The sequence below is a fragment of the Emys orbicularis genome, chromosome 18 (genome assembly GCF_028017835.1).
Source record: "Emys orbicularis isolate rEmyOrb1 chromosome 18, rEmyOrb1.hap1, whole genome shotgun sequence".
NCBI classification, from domain to species: Eukaryota; Metazoa; Chordata; order Testudines; family Emydidae; genus Emys; species Emys orbicularis.
In genome coordinates this window covers 7,395,908-7,413,143 of record NC_088700.1, presented here as the reverse complement: position 1 = coordinate 7,413,143, position 17,236 = coordinate 7,395,908, and the positions used below count along the sequence as shown (strand labels likewise).

General features: G+C 48.5%; 1 protein-coding gene across 1 annotated transcript in view; it reads right to left on the bottom strand.

Moving 5' to 3' along the window:
* The window catches only part of DIPK1B (divergent protein kinase domain 1B), a 39,565-nt gene extending 26,409 nt beyond the window's left edge, over nucleotides 1–13,156 (bottom strand). Inside the window, exons 1-2 of the mRNA XM_065418924.1 lie at nucleotides 13,094–13,156; nucleotides 758–892 (exon numbers count right to left, since the gene is read on the bottom strand). Of these exons, the coding sequence (XP_065274996.1) occupies nucleotides 758–892; nucleotides 13,094–13,156 (198 nt within the window). The remainder of the gene's footprint in view (nucleotides 1–757; nucleotides 893–13,093) is intronic.
* Nucleotides 13,157–17,236: the final 4,080 nt, after the last annotated feature.

Here is a 17,236-nt window from a genome sequence, read left to right as displayed (position 1 = left end):
GCAGCTTGGGTTTGATGTTAATGTTTCTCAGACCTGGGGACAAGTCTCTGCTCTGCCTGGGACTCTTTCTCTCTGCTTTTTCATACAAATAATCTCCGACACAGAATGACAACAAATGACTAAATCTCGAAACGTTTCGTGAAAAGGAATTCTTGTTTTCTGGCCAGCCCTAGTGTTGTTCTGTCCCTAGGGGGCAGGATCAACCCATTGTGGGAACTGAGACCAGAGCAAAGAATGGGAAGGGATGCCAACATCCCTGAATTTGGTGGGCTTCTTGTCCAGGGACTTGGTTCAGTCCATTATAGAAGCACACACCAGCTATGAAATGTTCATCAGGCTCTGAGCCTCTCCACAGTATGTGAGTGCCTGGATCTTTAGCTGGGCTGTTTCTTCACTTCTGAAATGTGAAAACATCATGGAACCGGCTGTTTCCCCTCCATTGCCTGGAAGCCGAAGCACCAGAAATCTCTCAGGAAAGCGTCTCCCCTATGAGATTCTCAGCCCTCTCCTCTCTTAGTTTTATATATGGCCCCTTTCATCCTCAAGAACTCTCAAAATGCGTTAAAAGTGACATCCAAACAATCACAGTGATCGCTTCCCTCGGTGAAATGTAGCCAGGACTTCCGAGTCCGGTCCCCTGCCCTGATGACACTACCTCCCAATGTCCCAAGTCCCCCGCTCCCCTTCCTGAGGGCTTTGAAAAACACACAGATCTGAAGCAAAGCAGCAGAAGCAAGTGAAAGTCGCCAGCACTCACGATTATCATCTGGCAGACGTGACCTCTGCACAGTTCGGAATAGGATGAGTAATGCATGTACACCACCCAGCTGCCCACGAAGATGCCCAGCCAGGCAAGGAAAAGATATTTCACTTTGATGCCAGGGAGACGACTCTGGAAAAAAACAGGAAAATGCCAACATTACATACAAGGAACATAAAAGTTAACGCTTGAAAAGGGCTAGGCAGGGGGTATACTGTGACTTATTACACTCCAAGTGGTGATTTCACTGTTACGTTGTCCATCCTCCTAACCCCAGCTGTTGTATTCACCTGTTGCCTTGCTGAGCTTTGAGTGTGATATCTCTGGGGCAGGGCCAGTCCTGTGTCATTTTTGTTATTTGCATTGTAGTAGTGTATGTTTGTACAGCTCCTAGCACAGTGGTGGCAGTGATCTCGGATTGGGGCCTTTGGGCACTACTACAATGCAAATAACAAAAAGGAGGCAAGTACAGAGAAGAGGATTTGGGCCCCATGGGAGGAGCATTGCTCTCCTTCCTCTAAGGATCAGGTAAAATAAGCAGGTGGCCATGGGTGAGTCTCTGCAGGGAGCAGCAGTATTAAGGTTTTGGCGGCGGTCCCCATAGGGGACATATTGTACAATGAGGATCCCCCGTAGGCCAATTGGTACAGACCGTGGCTGGTGGAACTTGGCCATTGAAGTCAGTGGAGCACTGCTGATTAACACCAAATTACCCCAGCTGGGGATCTGGCCCCAGTGGCCTCTGGGCATGGAGGGAAGGAGCAGGAGGAAAGTGCAGGAGTCACTCCCCTTCCCCGCTCCTGCAGCCGTCTTGAATTTAAAGCACGCTGGGTGGAGCAGTTAGGTGCATTTATAACTGGGCTGTTTTTCACTCCCAGAATTACTGGCAGGTACAAAGCAAATCACATCAGAGTCACCCACAGCAAGTTCTGCTCCTGCACAGTCCTTCCTAGGGGAAGAAGCAATTACCCTCCTCTCAATCCCATTGTGTATGTCTACACTGCACTGTAGACCCAGGCTCAGACTCAGGTTTGAGACCAACCCCGCCCTTCTGTCCACACACAAATCAGTCTGACTCGAGACAGCTACTCAGGACCCAGGTCCTAGGACCCACCTGGCATGGGGGATCTGAGCCCGAGTCCCACTGAGACTTGAGTCCAAGCCCTGTCATTTTGCAGTGCGGATGCAGCTCAAGCCGCAGATCCAAGTCAGAGGGTCTGCGTAGGGCAGCATGGACCCATTAGCCCAGGTGAGAGACCACAGGTCCAGCAATTGTAAACCCAGGTTTACAATGCAGTGTGGATGCTCAGGCCTGGGCTTGGAAACACTGAGTCCACTAGCCCGGGTCCCACTGACCTAGGCTTACCATGCAGTGTAGACACACCCGTGCTGCCCTGCTGCACAAAAGCCCAGCTGGAGGGAGTGTCAAAAGCCTCAGGCTGAGATCAGAGGAGTCTAGCTGGTTTCTGCCCAACTCTGATCATTTTTTTCACGGATTATAGCCCCAATTAAGCTGAAATGGGGCTTTTGTCAGCCCCTAAGGAGGGGAATTGCCGTCGAAAAAGCTTATTACATGTGGAGGCGGGAGGAGAAGGTCACCGAACAGGCTGTAGACATGCATTGACTATCAGGGGAAATATCCTAATGGCAGACACATGTGAGCTGTGTGTGTGGCCATGGGCATATGTATTCACGTGTGTATCTGGGAACATACCCATTGGGGGAGTGAGTGTGTGTGTGTGTGTGTGTGTGTGTGAGAGTGTGTGTGTGTAAGGGAGTGACTGCGACCCAGATCCTCACGGGCAGCTATACATCTTGGAGGACCTGGGCCGGGGAGATCCGAGTGCTGTGTCTGCGTGTGTTCGGGAGGCACGCTTACGTGATTACATTTCCACACGGAACAGTCTGAGCACCAGCAGGAACGTCAGACTTTCTGTTCTCAGTAACCCTTTTTCTAACCTTCATTTGGATTTCTCTACACACCCCAATCTCTCACGGAACTGTGGCTGCGAGTAGGTCATTTGCAAATTAAAGAAAAGGAAGATTATGCTGTGAGGATCCGAGACGTTGGCCAGACTCTTCAGGACGATGGAGATGTGTAACCACATGTCCTGAAACCCGGGAGGCGAAACCACATGCCAGCTGACTCCTAGGTTTGGGGTGATGTCGCTGTGCCCCAAGGTGATGCAGCTGTGTCACTGCGATGCAAGAAACATCAGCCCTTTCCAAAGCAAATATTTTCTGTTATGTGAGAAATGAGGGGCAGGGGTCTACAGAGCCCTTTCCCCGCCTTCAAGTCCCTAACACCAGGCCGGTGTTTTGGTTCAGTGCCAGCTCAGAGGGGCGGGGAATCACCCCTGTGATCATGTGCAGCCCCTGGGGCTCTCTTTGAGCTCCATCTCCCCTGCACAGAGCCGCTCCAGCGCTGCCTTGCTTGTGAGAGCTCACAGTGCAAGCGCCTATCTCCCGGGACACCCTGGGCTCAGTCGGTGTATACCGGTGTAGCTCAATTCACTGGGTTGGTTTGCAGCAGCGGAGGCGCTGACCCTCTTATGAAACTGTTCCAAGGGCTTGTTAAAAAAACTACATTTCCTAGATACAATATAATCCCAGGGCAGGGATTCCAGTCATCCATAAACTCTCTAACACTGCCACTGTCCCCTTGGCAAGGGGCCCTGGGATAAAATGGTTCTATGCTGCCATATACAGCTGGAGGCATCGCCTGTTGCTCCTTCAGGACACCTAGTGTACATGGAACAAAAACCCCAAGCACTGTCAGGATCTGTCCTCTGGTGTCCGTGCCTTGTCGTGGTGGGACAGCTTGCGTGCTCTAACGATCCCCAGAGTCTGTGTCGGTGGGGGCTTTTTGCTCCGGGCAGGTTCAACCAGGCTGGATTGGTCTGTGGAGGAGAGGCCGGACAAAACAGACACCCTGGTCCTCCAGGTTGGGGGTTAGGCACAGGGCTACCAACCCTGTCCCATAAAAAATAAAATATGTTACGGAAACAGCAGCGGAGAAATCGACTGTTACTGTGTGTGATGGCCTGCAGGAGTCAACAACCCGTAGGACTGGCAGCGGTGAAAGCCAAGAGGAAGCCACTGGCATGAAGACTGAAGTGCTCACCACCAAGACAAAAAACAAACATGGTGTTTGGAACACACGGACATCTCAGCAGAGATGAGACGCTTCAGCTTACACATCCTGGGTGTCAGCGAGAGCAGATGGACGGGATCAGGAAGATTAACAACAGCCTTGGGCCATGTGCTTCGGACGGACACTGATTCCATCACCAGAGTAGCAATAAGATGGACACCTGAAGGCAAGCGAAAACGAGGACGCCCGAAAACAACATGGTGAGGAGCTGTGGAAGCTGAGCTGAAAAACCTGGGGCACAGCTGGGGAACCATTGGAAGACTTGCCAGAAACAGACAGGGGTGGAGGAGCTTCGTCGCTGCCCTAAACACCAGAGACGTAATGGGAACGTGATGATGATGATGACTGTCAGGTTCTTACTTCTGGGTTTTCATTCTGGAGAGTTCACAGGAACAATGAATAATGAATGGTCTGTCAAAGGCATCAACAATATTCCATGCAAACGACGCCAAGGTTCAGAGGCTGATTTGTTCCTGGCATTAAGATGGTAATTTCTCCCTCTCTGCCCCGGGGCCAGCAAGTGCAACGCCGCTATCTGATATCATTTGGCTGCCCTGCCGTGAGGGTCTTTGCCTGACTTTTGTAATGGGATCCAGGAGTCCTGGTGGATCCCCCGTGCCTCTTAAACAGTTAAGTCGATGTAGCAGCCAACTGCTTCATTTCATCTGCATGTGATGAGGAGGTTGCAACCTTTCCTGGGGAGGAACCTTGCCCCAGTGAGCCAGTCCTTGGTTGGCTCTAGACTGGATTCCTGCATTGCACTCTTCCTGAGGCTGCATCTGGAGATCACTTTGAAACTTCAACTAGTGCAGAATAGCAGCTGCAAACTTAGGACCTGAGCCAATGACCATGGGAGTCTTCCCATTGGCTTCAATGGACTTTGGATAAGTCCCTTAGTGGCACAGCTCTTCACAGGAGACTTTGTTTCTAGATGCAATTCCTGGCACTAGTTTTGACTTAGAAAGCACTTTATGGCTGGGATCCTGGCTACCACAGAAACGCCCTCTCTCCTCATGTTCTGTCTCAACAGCTGTGATCAGTCAAATCACTCAAACTGAGAGTTCCCATTTTTAGGACCAGATCCAAAGGCCATTGAAGTTAATAGGCATCTTTCTATTGATTTCAGTGGGCTTTGGATCAGACACCCAGGGGCTGGAAGTAGGGTATCTTCACTTAGAGGTCACCAGCTGTGGACTCATGCCCCATACTGGTCTGAGAGGCCAAGTTTATTGACCTTCAATGTGTGTTTCAATGCCCCCCTATTTCTGCTGGCTTTTCCTGGAGGGGATGAGCCGGAGGGGCCAGCACGGTTTTAGGAAGTGGCGTAGAAATGTCAGTGAGAACTTCCACTGACACTGGGGGTCACGTTGTTAATTGTTCACTTTGTTATTTCATTAGCGCGTTTCCAGCTGAGCCTTAGAGAGTTCGGCAAACAGGTTTTATCAACCAATCAATGTCGCTCTCATTGGTTTATCCGTGCCCACTCAGGGATGTTGTATTTAGGTCTCTAGCAAAGAGTATAAACACACTGATCCAAGTAATCAGAGAGTCACATCGGGGTGAATCTGACCCACAGTTTCCAGTGAAATAACTAACCAAAATTGGCAACTGTTTCCATTCATGTAAGGCCAGATCTGAATGGACCCAATGGATTTACACCAGTCCACACCGGCTGAGGATTTGGCCCATTACGTTTTCCAAAGCCACTTCTGAATTCTAAATATTGGGGCTGTAGCACCTCCTTGATCTAGCTGCACGAACGCATATGGTTTTCTGACCTGCTGTCGGAAATCAAGGGCACCAAACTCCCGTTCTTGCATTTCCGCTCGATGAGCTTGAGTTAGCTACATTATTTCAGTTCAATCTGAATCACTGTTTCTGAACTAATTTGCAGATAAGTGTGAAAGCGTCTAGGTTTGAGCAGACATCTTGACACAGTGTGTGCTAACTGCAAATACTGCACCAAGGTGTGAATCAGCCCACAAAGCCCTAGGTTAGCAAGCCTTATTTCACCATCAAAAACATTCACCACAAATTAATGTCTGTAAAAAGGGGGACTCTAATTACCACGAGCAGTTGTCAAATATAAGAGATTTGTGGCTATTCCTATTTGACTATGTTGCACTTAAGATCTAAAAACAGCTGTACTCAATAAAGGGACACACATATAATCAGCAACTGGGGCTTTCTCCTGGCAGTTTAATACTGCCCCCAAGGCTGCTTCTGTTGGATCTAGAGGGGGGCCTGATATGGGGCTGTCAAGTGAGACTGGGTGTTTAGTCTAGAAATCAGATCAGTAAGCAAGGTACTCCTATTCTTTTCTATTCCAGTTCTTGGTATCTGAATGTAATGATGCCCTGCTTGGGTCACCTACAGCACTGAATCCAGGACATCTCACGCTACAAGCATGACCTGGGTCTGCAAGCTTGAAATCAGTAACAGACTCATACTCCTTTTACATGATTCAGCCACTAGAGGGGGACAAAAACACACTGGGCCAATGCATTTCATGAGCAGGAGGCTTCAATAGGAATTTTGCTCAATTAAGGGCAGCACACTTAGGCCCAAACATTTGTAAAGCCACATGGTATCGGAGTCCTTTGGAACACCTGAACATTTATATTGTCCCGGTTAGTCTGGTTATTTGTCTGACTGTAGGTGTCAGTGTACTGATTTCAAACTGGCCCAGGAAAACTGATGGAGGAATCTTCATGAGTCAGTGACTTTGGATTATCTCTGATGGTCACAAAGCTTCACCGGGTGCCTTCACATTGATAGCTTAGAAGGAACAAAGTGGCTCTATTGCATTGGCCCAAGCAGCAAGGCCAGAAACTCCTGTGTGGCCAAGAAGGGAGAGCTGGTTCAGCAGGTTGAAGCTAGCTCCAGCAGTATGGACAACCCCAGGTGTTCACAAATCATGAGTCAGCCGCCACCCCACCACAAAAAAATCATGAGATTTTAAAAAATAATATTTGCCTTCTGGTGTTTAAGCCTTGATTCTGATGTATTCACATGATTCCAGCAGCTGGGGCTTTAAGAAAAAAAACACCAAATATCCTGAGACTCGCAATAAAATTGCCAGAATTTGCCACACCACTACAAGCTCAACAACAACGGAGGTGCTTGGGAGCCTCACCCAAGAACTACAGGACAGGTCCCTAAAATGTTAGGGTTCTTTATTTTACACCTGGTCTCCATCTGTGGAGCAAGCCAGCCAATTATTCCAGAAGACAACACTAGTGGCTTCCCCCCCTTGATGAATTTGATCCAAATACCAATTGCCTTTGGCCCATTTGGCCATTTAATTCTTTTTAAAAAACCCAGCTCCTTGGCTGAGCCTGTCAAAGAGGTTTGCTGGGGCAAGCTGCCGGGGCTGGGATCCAACCTCCAGAGAGTCAACTCTGGATGGGCCTGGACAGCAACATTTTGGATCTAGATTCTGAGCACCCCAAACTCTGAAGGTGTTTGGATCTGGCAGTTCGGATGAGGCCCTGGTTTAATGTCAGCGCATCACAAACATAGGTTCATAAATCCGTGCAAGCCAGTTACAGGAGAATAGTATATGTTATATTGGGGCAAGTGATTAGAGAGAGAGAGAGATTAGATGATAACTGAAGAGATGAGAGGCTGCACTCATGTTATCCTATCTCCATTTTCAAGGGAAGTTACATATCCTAACAGCTCAGCCATCAGCCCAATGATGGTCCAGTCAACTATGTGCTCTCCCAAGGTGGGTATTGGAAATGCCATTTCTTAAGATATGTGAAACTTGCCTAGACAATGTATTCCAAGATACACTGTAGGGATGGACTAGATAATCGAATGGGCCTTTTCCATCTTGAGCTGCTATGAGTGGCATAGTCCAGCCTTCATCCGCTGAGTTAGTTTTTTCCAAGCCATTGAATAACTGACCATGTGTAAGCAACCCACTCTTGCCCTGAGTGATGCAGAGTGCCCGTGTATTTCACATGAAATGAAGGGAAATCAGACCCCTGACCTTCCTAGCATGGTCCTAGAAGACAGACATCTCTATTGCAGCTCCCAGTGCCACGGTCTCCTGCTCCTTTTATTTCACTTTTTTGCCTTCCCCGTGAATTGCAAGAGGAAATCCTCCTCCAAATGGGGCACGTCAGAGCTGAGACAATCGGTATTAGAGTTTCCAAGGTCAGGGCTACTTCTGCTCTCAGTTAAACCAGTGGAATCCAGAATAAATCCACTGAGCTAAAAATCTCGGCGTTACTCTGGATTTACACCAGAGCTGTTTGTACGGCATCAGCCACAATGCGACTGCCCCCTCTCTATAAATAATAACAGGACCCATTTGTCTAGATTTATTTAGAGCTGGATCTTCACTTTGCATAAATCAGCATAACTCCACTGAAGTCAGTGGAATTCTGCCAGTTTACACCAGCTGAGGATCTGGCCCTTCGGGTTTAATTTCTTCTGGTTTTATGAGTAACTCCACCCACCAAGCTAAAAACCTTGAGTGATTCTAGGTTCATATGGTGTAAATCAGAACAGAATTAGGCCCCAGAAGGGATCTGTTTGTTTGCTTGTTTGTAGGTATTTAGTTTTCGGCAAACTATGGGCCACTTTCCGGGAAATCAGAAGAAATTTGTACTGGTGTTTAAAAGGTCACTTTCCTTGGCTAATTATTAGGTAACCCCTAAAGGCAGGGATCAGGGCCCCCTACCAACTAACACAACGACACTTCCCTGCCCCAGGAGCTCACAGTGTGCTGCAGGTGAATGAACAGACGAAAGGGAGGGAGTCGGGCTGGGAGGACAAGAGAACTGCAGACAGGTGTGTTCCAATCCCCTCTGAAACCCTGAGAACGAGTGACAGATCTTCTGCTCCCACTGGCTCCCTCTGCAGGCAGTTTTCATCCCAGTGAGGACGGATACATTCGAGGTATGTTTAAAGTATATTTCACAAAAATCTATTCTCAATATCGGACGGGGTTTTACCGTAACACCGGACCCTCTCATTAAGTTCAACTACATCTGATCAGCAGCTAGCGTCTGCCCTTCCTTTGGCCAGGGTACAGTGGGTAGGCTAAATAACAAGCTGTCAGCTGGCCAGCAGGAGTCTTCAGTGCCTCCTGTTTGAAGTGCGACAGATACTTGGCTGCAGTTAACTTCAAAAGAGAAACTCCTTTCTTTTGTCGCAGCTCTCCATGACCTGCCAGCCATTCTCATGCCTACCTAGCCGCCCCTCTGACGATGCTCTTTCGGGATAGATGTGGGACTGGGGCCAAAATGTGCAACATCCATTCTCTTCTCCGCTGGGCTTTACTAGCGGATTGACTGTTATTTCACTACAGAGAGCATCAGTGCATTTCAAACCCGCATCCTTCCAGAGTAACCTCGGTTTCATCACCCATGTCATTCTGGCTCTTTTCAAAACAATTTGCCCCATGGCCTGTATATTTGTACTGTTTCTTTAAATCGGTTGCAGGAAGCGAGACAAGATGAGCCTTGGGTTCTCAGCAAAAGCTCCCCATTGAAGCCTGGAGACACAGAGAGTAGCTTTAGGGATAATGCTGGTTTTTCCCTTATTCTAATGGAGTTCAGTTTTGGAGGAAAAAGGCTCTTTCTGTGATTCTTTACTACTGCCAACTGCCGGGCCTTGCTAACAGAGAGAGAAACTCAGGGCTTGTCAATAAGATTTCCCACGACTCTTACATTAAAGGAGTAAACTGTATAACAGGCAAATTTTTTAAAAAGCAAAATACAGCCTCACAAACAACACTGGTTCAGGACCATTCTCAGCGCACACCAGGCTCTCACCGACCGAGGTTCTCTAGCCAATGAATATCAAGTTCCTTTCTGTCGGCATCGCATTTCTGATTTCGTAATTTGATGAAGCAGATCAAAATCAAATGTGCACACATCAGCTGCCAAATGCACTGATTTCACACAGACACCCAGAGGCGGATTCTCCACTGCCTGGCACCTTACGGCAGCATGTGCACCTGGGCAAAGGGAGCGTGAAATGCTATCAAATCAGAATCCGACACTCACGCTGGTGCTGGCATTTTACTCCCCACTTTGCCCTCCCTGGGCCAAATCCTCAGCTGGTGCAAATCAGCACCACTGCAGTTTACATTTACAGGGCTTGATAGAGGGTTGTGGAGAGAGAGAGAGAGAGAGAGAGAGAAAGAGAGAGAGAGAGATGGGTGTGTATGGAGATAGATAGATCGATTGATAGATAGATAGATAGATGGGTGTGTATGGAGATAGATAGATAGATTAGATAGATGGGTGTGCATGGAGATAGATAGATGATGGGTGTGCATGGAGATAGATAGATAGATAGATAGATAGATAGATAGATGGTGTGTATGGAGATAGAGAGATAGATGGGAGATGGGTGTGCATGGAGAAAGATAGATAGATAGATAGATAGATAGATAGATGGGTGTGTATGGAGATAGAGAGATAGATGGGAGATGGGTGTGCATGGAGATAGAGAGATAGACAGATAGATAGATGGGTGTGCATGGAGATAGATAGATAGATAGATAGATGATGGGTGTGTATGGAGATAGATAGATAGATAGATAGATAGATAGATAGATAGATAGATAGATAGATAGATAGATAGATAGATGGGGATACTTGGGGATAGGTTGAGGACCTGGCCCCCACTTTGCCCAAGTATAAATGATGACACAAGGTGCAGGGCACAGAGAATCACGCCTTTATGGCTTCAATGAGACCTCTTGTGCGAAGAAGCCGAGCTGGATTTGGTCCTTAAACAGCTCGGCTGGTCTCCTGACCTTGCCTTGCAGGGTTAACACAGCGAGTACTCGGAAAAAGAACTACGGCACTAATCCTAATGCAAGTGCAAAAGGCTGCTAAGTATTGCCAGAGCTGCACAGTTGGCACAAGAGGAGCAGAGCGCAGTAAAGAGATGCCAAAATGGATGGCTAACATGCTCGACTGTTTCTATTCCGCGTCGGTGGGGGCTCACTGTTTGACACTCCCTTTTCCATGCCAGGGACTGATTTCAAGTCCTGCGTGTAAAGCCCACGCTGCTCCTCATGTACAGCAGGACCCCCACTGCCCATTTCAATGCCAGGATTGAGCATTATAAGGAAAGCAGAGAGCTTGGCCAGCTCCGGGGCCCTTCACCTCTGAGATCAGGACTAAAAGGAGCCAGCAGAATGCTTTCAGCTCAGCTCCTTCCTGGGCAGCGGTCCCCATCTCATTGTGACTGTCCCACATGCTTTGGCACAGGGCCAAGCTAGGACTGCAAATTAGATCTCTGCTGCCAGGACTGTGGTCGCTCCAGTCAGAGAGGGGTTGAGAGGGCAGTAGGAAATACATCATTCTGCAGGAACAGATCTGCCATAGCTGAGAACTTTGCTCTTTAACTGCTCCCTGGACCTTTTGGGGTTTGCTGGATTTCTCTCTCTTTTTTTCCCCTTGCCATTCCTCTCATTTTCTCTGCCATTCTTTCCATTTCTCCCCCAGCACTGGCCCTAATGGATCATAGGAAATCTCCTCCTCACATTAGCCCATTTTCCATCTAATCAAACATGTAAGAGCAGCTGAGATTGTTCCTTCAGCTCTAATGGCCACCTGAAAAGACAAGCATCATTGCTGGCTTCAGTGTGACTTTTTCTGGCAGAACATTCATGGATGAGGAACTTCTGCTCTCCAGAGTCAGATCTGCCCCCACCCAAAAAAAAAAAAATCAGTGAGCCCCAAATCCTGCTCATTTTCCTTGAAATTCCCTGGGAGTTTTGCCTTGAGTAAGAACCTAAGACTAAGGATAGCTCAGTGGTTTAAGCATTAGCCAGATCCACCTAGGGATCTGGGGCAAAATCAGTACTTGGTCCTGCTAGTGAAGGCAGGGGGCTGGACTCGATGACCTTTCAAGGTCCCTTCCAGTTCTAGGAGATAGGATATCTCCATAAATTTAAATAGGATAACCTCAGGTTCTGTTGCTAGGTTCTATTCCCTGCCACTCCAAAGACCTCCTGGGAGATCATCATTCCTAGTCCTACTTCTCCTCTATGAACCAGACTTTGAATCCAGTTAGGTCGGCATGCCAGAGAAAAAAAGTAATCGTTCTAGACTGGTACATTGCTGCATTGGCTCGTTCCATTATTTATGTAAGGACTGATTGATTAACTGGCTCTTTCATGCTATGTAGAGGCAATGTGGGTTCTTCCCAACATGAGGTTCACAGTTAAATTTCCTGTTATGCAATTGGTGTGCCGTGCTGTTCCATATTTACTCCATGTAGAATAATCCAGGATCACTTTTCAAAATCAAGCTAGAGAGTGGGACGGGGGGGGGGAGCATTAGTGGTTAAAATATCTCACTGCAAACCAGTGGATTAAGGGCTTGATCCAATGCCCCTTGGAGTCAATGGAAAGACTCCTGCTGATTTCAATGAGCTTTGGATCAAGCCCTAAATACAGTGGCGCTGAAGCTGAATATCCATCTATTTGCTTTTTTCATTACATGCACACCTGAGATTTCACTCATAGCAGGGTCAGAAACAGATTTACAAATGTAGCATCCAGACTGACCCTGTCCAGCAACTACAGGGAACCAGTCACTCTTATCAAATTAAAATAAAATAAAAAATCCTCAGGGGAAATGGAAAAAGAAGCCACCACAATGACTCACAGCTCACAGGGCTGGAGGTTTTTCTAATGTTTGGTATAGGAAACCAGCATTCTACAGGAGAAGAAAATGCGTTTGGTACCAGGGAATGGTTTTGTTGGACTCTTCCCGTCCATCCATCTGTCATATGCACATAAAACTAAACAGCCACAATTTTCATCTCTCTCTATGTATCCAGCACCCTGACCTACAAGGACCCTGACAATGGAAAAGCAAAGGTGCAGTGAAATTAACCATCTGTAAGTTTCCCCCTCATGCGAATCCCTTAGGGAATGATGGGGGAGGAGAGGGTTGAATCCACCCCCCTCCTTTTGTTTTTTTTTTAATTTCTTTCTCCAAATTGCCCTAGGTTGTTCAGGATCAATCCGAGGGGCCGGACATGGGCTTAACTTTGTAGGTATCTATTTATTTCCAACTTGGGATCAAAGGCAGCGCCCCCCCCCCCCGACCTCCAGCCTCCGGCGACGCAGGATGTACCCCCACCAGGGCAGCCGCCCCCTCACCACCCCCACCCTCACCCCCACCCCCGGTCCTCACCTGCAAGCCCTTGGAGAGCGGGCAGAAGAGCACCAGATGCACCAATCTCCGGAGACGCCTCATGCTGCGGGCTCCCCCGCCGCCCCAGCTGGGGCTGGCCGAGCCGCACGGGGAATCGAGTCCGCTCCCCTCCCTGCTCTCCGGCGCCGGGGGGTCCGGCTGCAGCCCCAGGGGCGGGAGCGGGGTGCAGGGGGAGGAAGCCCCCGCCCGGGCGCGCAGCTCAGCCCCCGCCGCCCAGACAATCCTCGGGCGCGGCGGGGTCCGCGGCTCTGCTCCGCCCCGGGGGCGGGCTGGCTACCGAGCCCGGCTGCTCGGCGGCTGCATCGGGCACGGGGGCGCGGGCAGCGGGGGGCGAGGACAGCCGCTCTCCCCGCGGCTGGGGCATCCCCCCGGCCCGGAGGCTGCGCGGGATCAAGCCCAGCTCGCTCCGGCCCCGCTCAGCCGCACGCCTGGCCGGGCCCCGGGGACCCCCCAGGCGCCTTCCCCGGGCCGGTGCATGGGGACCCCGGCGCCGGGCGGACACCTCCTCCCGCGGCTGCGGGGCGAGCGGCGGGAGCTGCAGCCGCGATGCCGTCTGGCTCCTAGCGCAGCGCAGAGCCCGAATTAAAGGGGAAGGCGAAGGGAGGCTTTCTGACGGCCGATAGGGAAGGGGAGGGGGGGGGGTTGCTTTCCACTCCTCCCCCCACCCATCCCCTGCTGCGCTGAGCGCCCCCCCCCCCCCCCCAGCCTCCATCGCCCCCCGCCGGCTGGTGCTTGAGTCAGAGTCAGTGTTTGGGGGGAGCCCTTTGGGGGAGATGAACCCTGGTGAGATCTGGGGGGCCCCGTCGTGTACCGCAGGCAGGGGAATAGAGAGACAGGTCCCCAGTTTCTTTTCAATCCAGCAGCCCTCTTGAGGGTTTCCAGACCCCATTAAAGGCCCTCAGGGAACAAGGCTGCTCTGGCCCCTAGATAGAGGCACTGGTTTCTGAATGAGCTTCCCCCTCTCATTTCAGTGCAGGAGACCATTTATTTGCAGAGTGCCCCCAAAGTGCGCCTGGCTCTTTGCTGCCAGATAAAATGGGGCTCTCATCTTGCAACTACATCTGCTAGCCCTGGCCCACACGGAGCCCACACGAGCAGGTCCCATTGCAAGATTGCGGTGGGGGTGACAAAAATCTTGTTGCATACCTGTCCCTTCTAATAAACCTAGAGCTATCTATCTATCTATCTATCTATCTATCTATCTATCTATTGTAGGTACCTATATGGCCCTTATCATTATAATGTCTGAATACCTCATCTGAAGTCTCATTCAACTTCAGAAAGTATGCCCAGAAAATGTATCCTTTTCCTGCAAGATGTTCAACTGGAAATAATGTGTTTAGCTGACAAAAGCATTTCAATAAAGACACTGTTTTTTCTGACCAATAATTTACACATGCGCACAAAAACGCCCTGACCTGTTTACAGCAACTAACCTGTGAGAGCGTTCTCAGTGCTACACATTTCCCTTTTGTTTTATGTTCCAGTAGATGAGGCTTATAATAGAAACTCCACAGAGCTATTCTCATAGCCAGAAGGGACCATCATGATCATCCAGGCCACAGCACCTCGCCCACCCCCTCCTGTAATAGGCCCATAGCCTCTGGCTGAGTTACTGAAGTCCTCAAATCTTGATCTAAAGACTTCAAGTTGCAGAGGATCCACCATTTACACTAGTTCAAATCAGCAAGTGACCCGTGTCACACGCAGCAGAAGAAGCAAAACAAAAAAAAATCCAGGGTCTCTGCCAATCTGACCTAGGAGAAAATTCCTTCCCTGTAGTGAGAAAACAAATTCCAAGTTTCTTTCTTTCATCTTATTAATTTAACAGTACACTGATAACAATATTAATTATTGGTTTCAGAGTAGCAGCCGTGTTAGTCTGTATCCGCAAAAATAACAGGAGTACTTGTGGCACCTTAGAGACTAATAAATTTGTTAGTCTCTAAGGTGCCACAAGTACTCCTGTTAATATTAATTATTGTTATTTGTATTACATAGAGGCCCCATTGTGCTAGGCATGGTACAAACTGATAGAAAAGACAGTTCCTGCCCCAATGCGTTTGCAATAGAAATAGACAAGGAAGAAAAACAGCAGCACAGAGAGGGGAAATGACATGGGTAAGGTCACACATAAAAGTTAAAACTCATATTTTTAAAATAATTGCTTGCCTGTGTTACTAACAGCACTTTAGATTATTAAACCTGCACAGATAGTTTTGTCGTTGGTTTGGTTTGGTTTGAATCTACTTCCCTTTTCACTGTGTAAGCTATTTGTTTACTTTTGCACTTCACTCAGAGTGGACTTTGAAACCAGAATGTGGTCACTTTCACTTTAGTTTCCCATTGGTTTCTATTCAGTTTTTCTTTCTGGTTCTTATATATTAGCACAAAGCTGCTATTGTTTAAGTTCATAACCCTCTAGGGATGTGCTTAAATTAACAAATAAATAAAACACCCTGTTTATTTAATTTTGCTTTTAATATAAAAAAAATATTCTATTCATATGAAACCCCCTAGAAAGATTTTATTACATCTGCCCTTGGAGTTTTAACCTACTAGTTAACAGCATCCCTTTCATAACAAGACTGGATTAACAGCCAGCCACGGTGTCTGGAGGTCTAATTTACTCAGTTTTCTATGGTCTGATGAAGTTGCCCATCTTATTTTTAGTTTTAATTGGCCCAGGAAAACAGATAAGTCCCTTGAACTTTCTTTTAAGAAACCATTTTCATGGAAAACATAGAGGGCAAAAAGAAGGTTGTGAGGGACATGTACAGAAACCCCTAGTACAAGTAGGGAAAGTGTCAAATGTCCCAGGCAGCAGGTGTACCTCTTAACACAAAAAGAGATCAGCTGGGAGACCTCTGGCATAGACCACCACAGTGGGGTGTAAACATATTCCACTGGGCTAGTAGACTTGTTTATCTAAAGTCAGCCCAGTGAGTGGAAGCACGTTTGAAAAGCACGTTGCCAATGTCACTTGCAGTGTGGGAAAATAGGACGTCATACCGGATCAGTTTGTGCACTCATTACACTCATTGATCTGCCTCCAGCCTCTCATGTTTCGGAGGAAACCAGCACTCCACCATTCTCCCCCACCCCAAAAAGCACATCTGCCAATCAGATTATTATATCCTTAAGCACGAGACTTTCCCACCCCTATTTTAGGACCTGACCCTGGAGGTACTGAGCTAGAAGAGGTTAGACTAGATGATCGTAATGGGCCCTTCTAGTCTTAAAATCTATGATTCACCTATAGTTGAGAGCACTCAGCCTCACTCAGGAGGTACTCAGCACCTTGCAGGATCAGTCCCTTCGCCTGCATCACTACAAATGCTGCTATAGTCCATAAGTCCAAGGCTGGACCCAGATTCCGAACACTTCAACATTCATGGGAGTTCAGCTCTGGATTTTCAGTTCAAAGCATTATAAAGATATGGAGGCAACTGCAAAAAGGGGATTGGCTCCTGGATTCAGAGTTCAGACAATCCCATATTTCAGGGATGTTTAGATGCAGGGTTTTGAGTCAAGCCTGTAATGCCCTGGCAACATCCCACCATGATTCCTCTTCAGGACTTTGGAACCACCGTTAGAGAATCCATTCCAGGTTTTACTGCAAGTTCACGGAGGACAGGACTTTTAAGAGTTTAGTCAGTGCAGAGTGGATGCCAAGGCTCTGTAGTTCACTACCCTCACTGCTGAGACTCAAGTGTTTTGCTTCAGGAGGCCCTCAGAAACCTGGATCACAGCCGGGCGTATGCCTAGCTTAATGGGATCCATGCATTTGCCAGAGCAATTAAAACAGGTGATTGACATCTGATCTGGACCAGATGCTCCTGGAGCAGCGGAGTAAAGAAAGGTGACCAGACAGGTCAATTCCGCAGGGCAGTGTTGGACAGCAGTTGGACACCTACTCAGGGCCACCCAGAGGATTCAGGGGGCCTGGGGCAAAGCAATTTTGGGGGCCCCTTCCATAAAAAAAAGTTGCAAATCTATAGAATACTATATTCTCGTGGGGCCCCCTGTGGGGCCCGGGGCCTGGGGCAAATTGCCCCACTTGCCCCCCCACTCTGGGCGGCCCTGCACCTACTTGCACAAGTTTAGTTAAATTGGAAATGG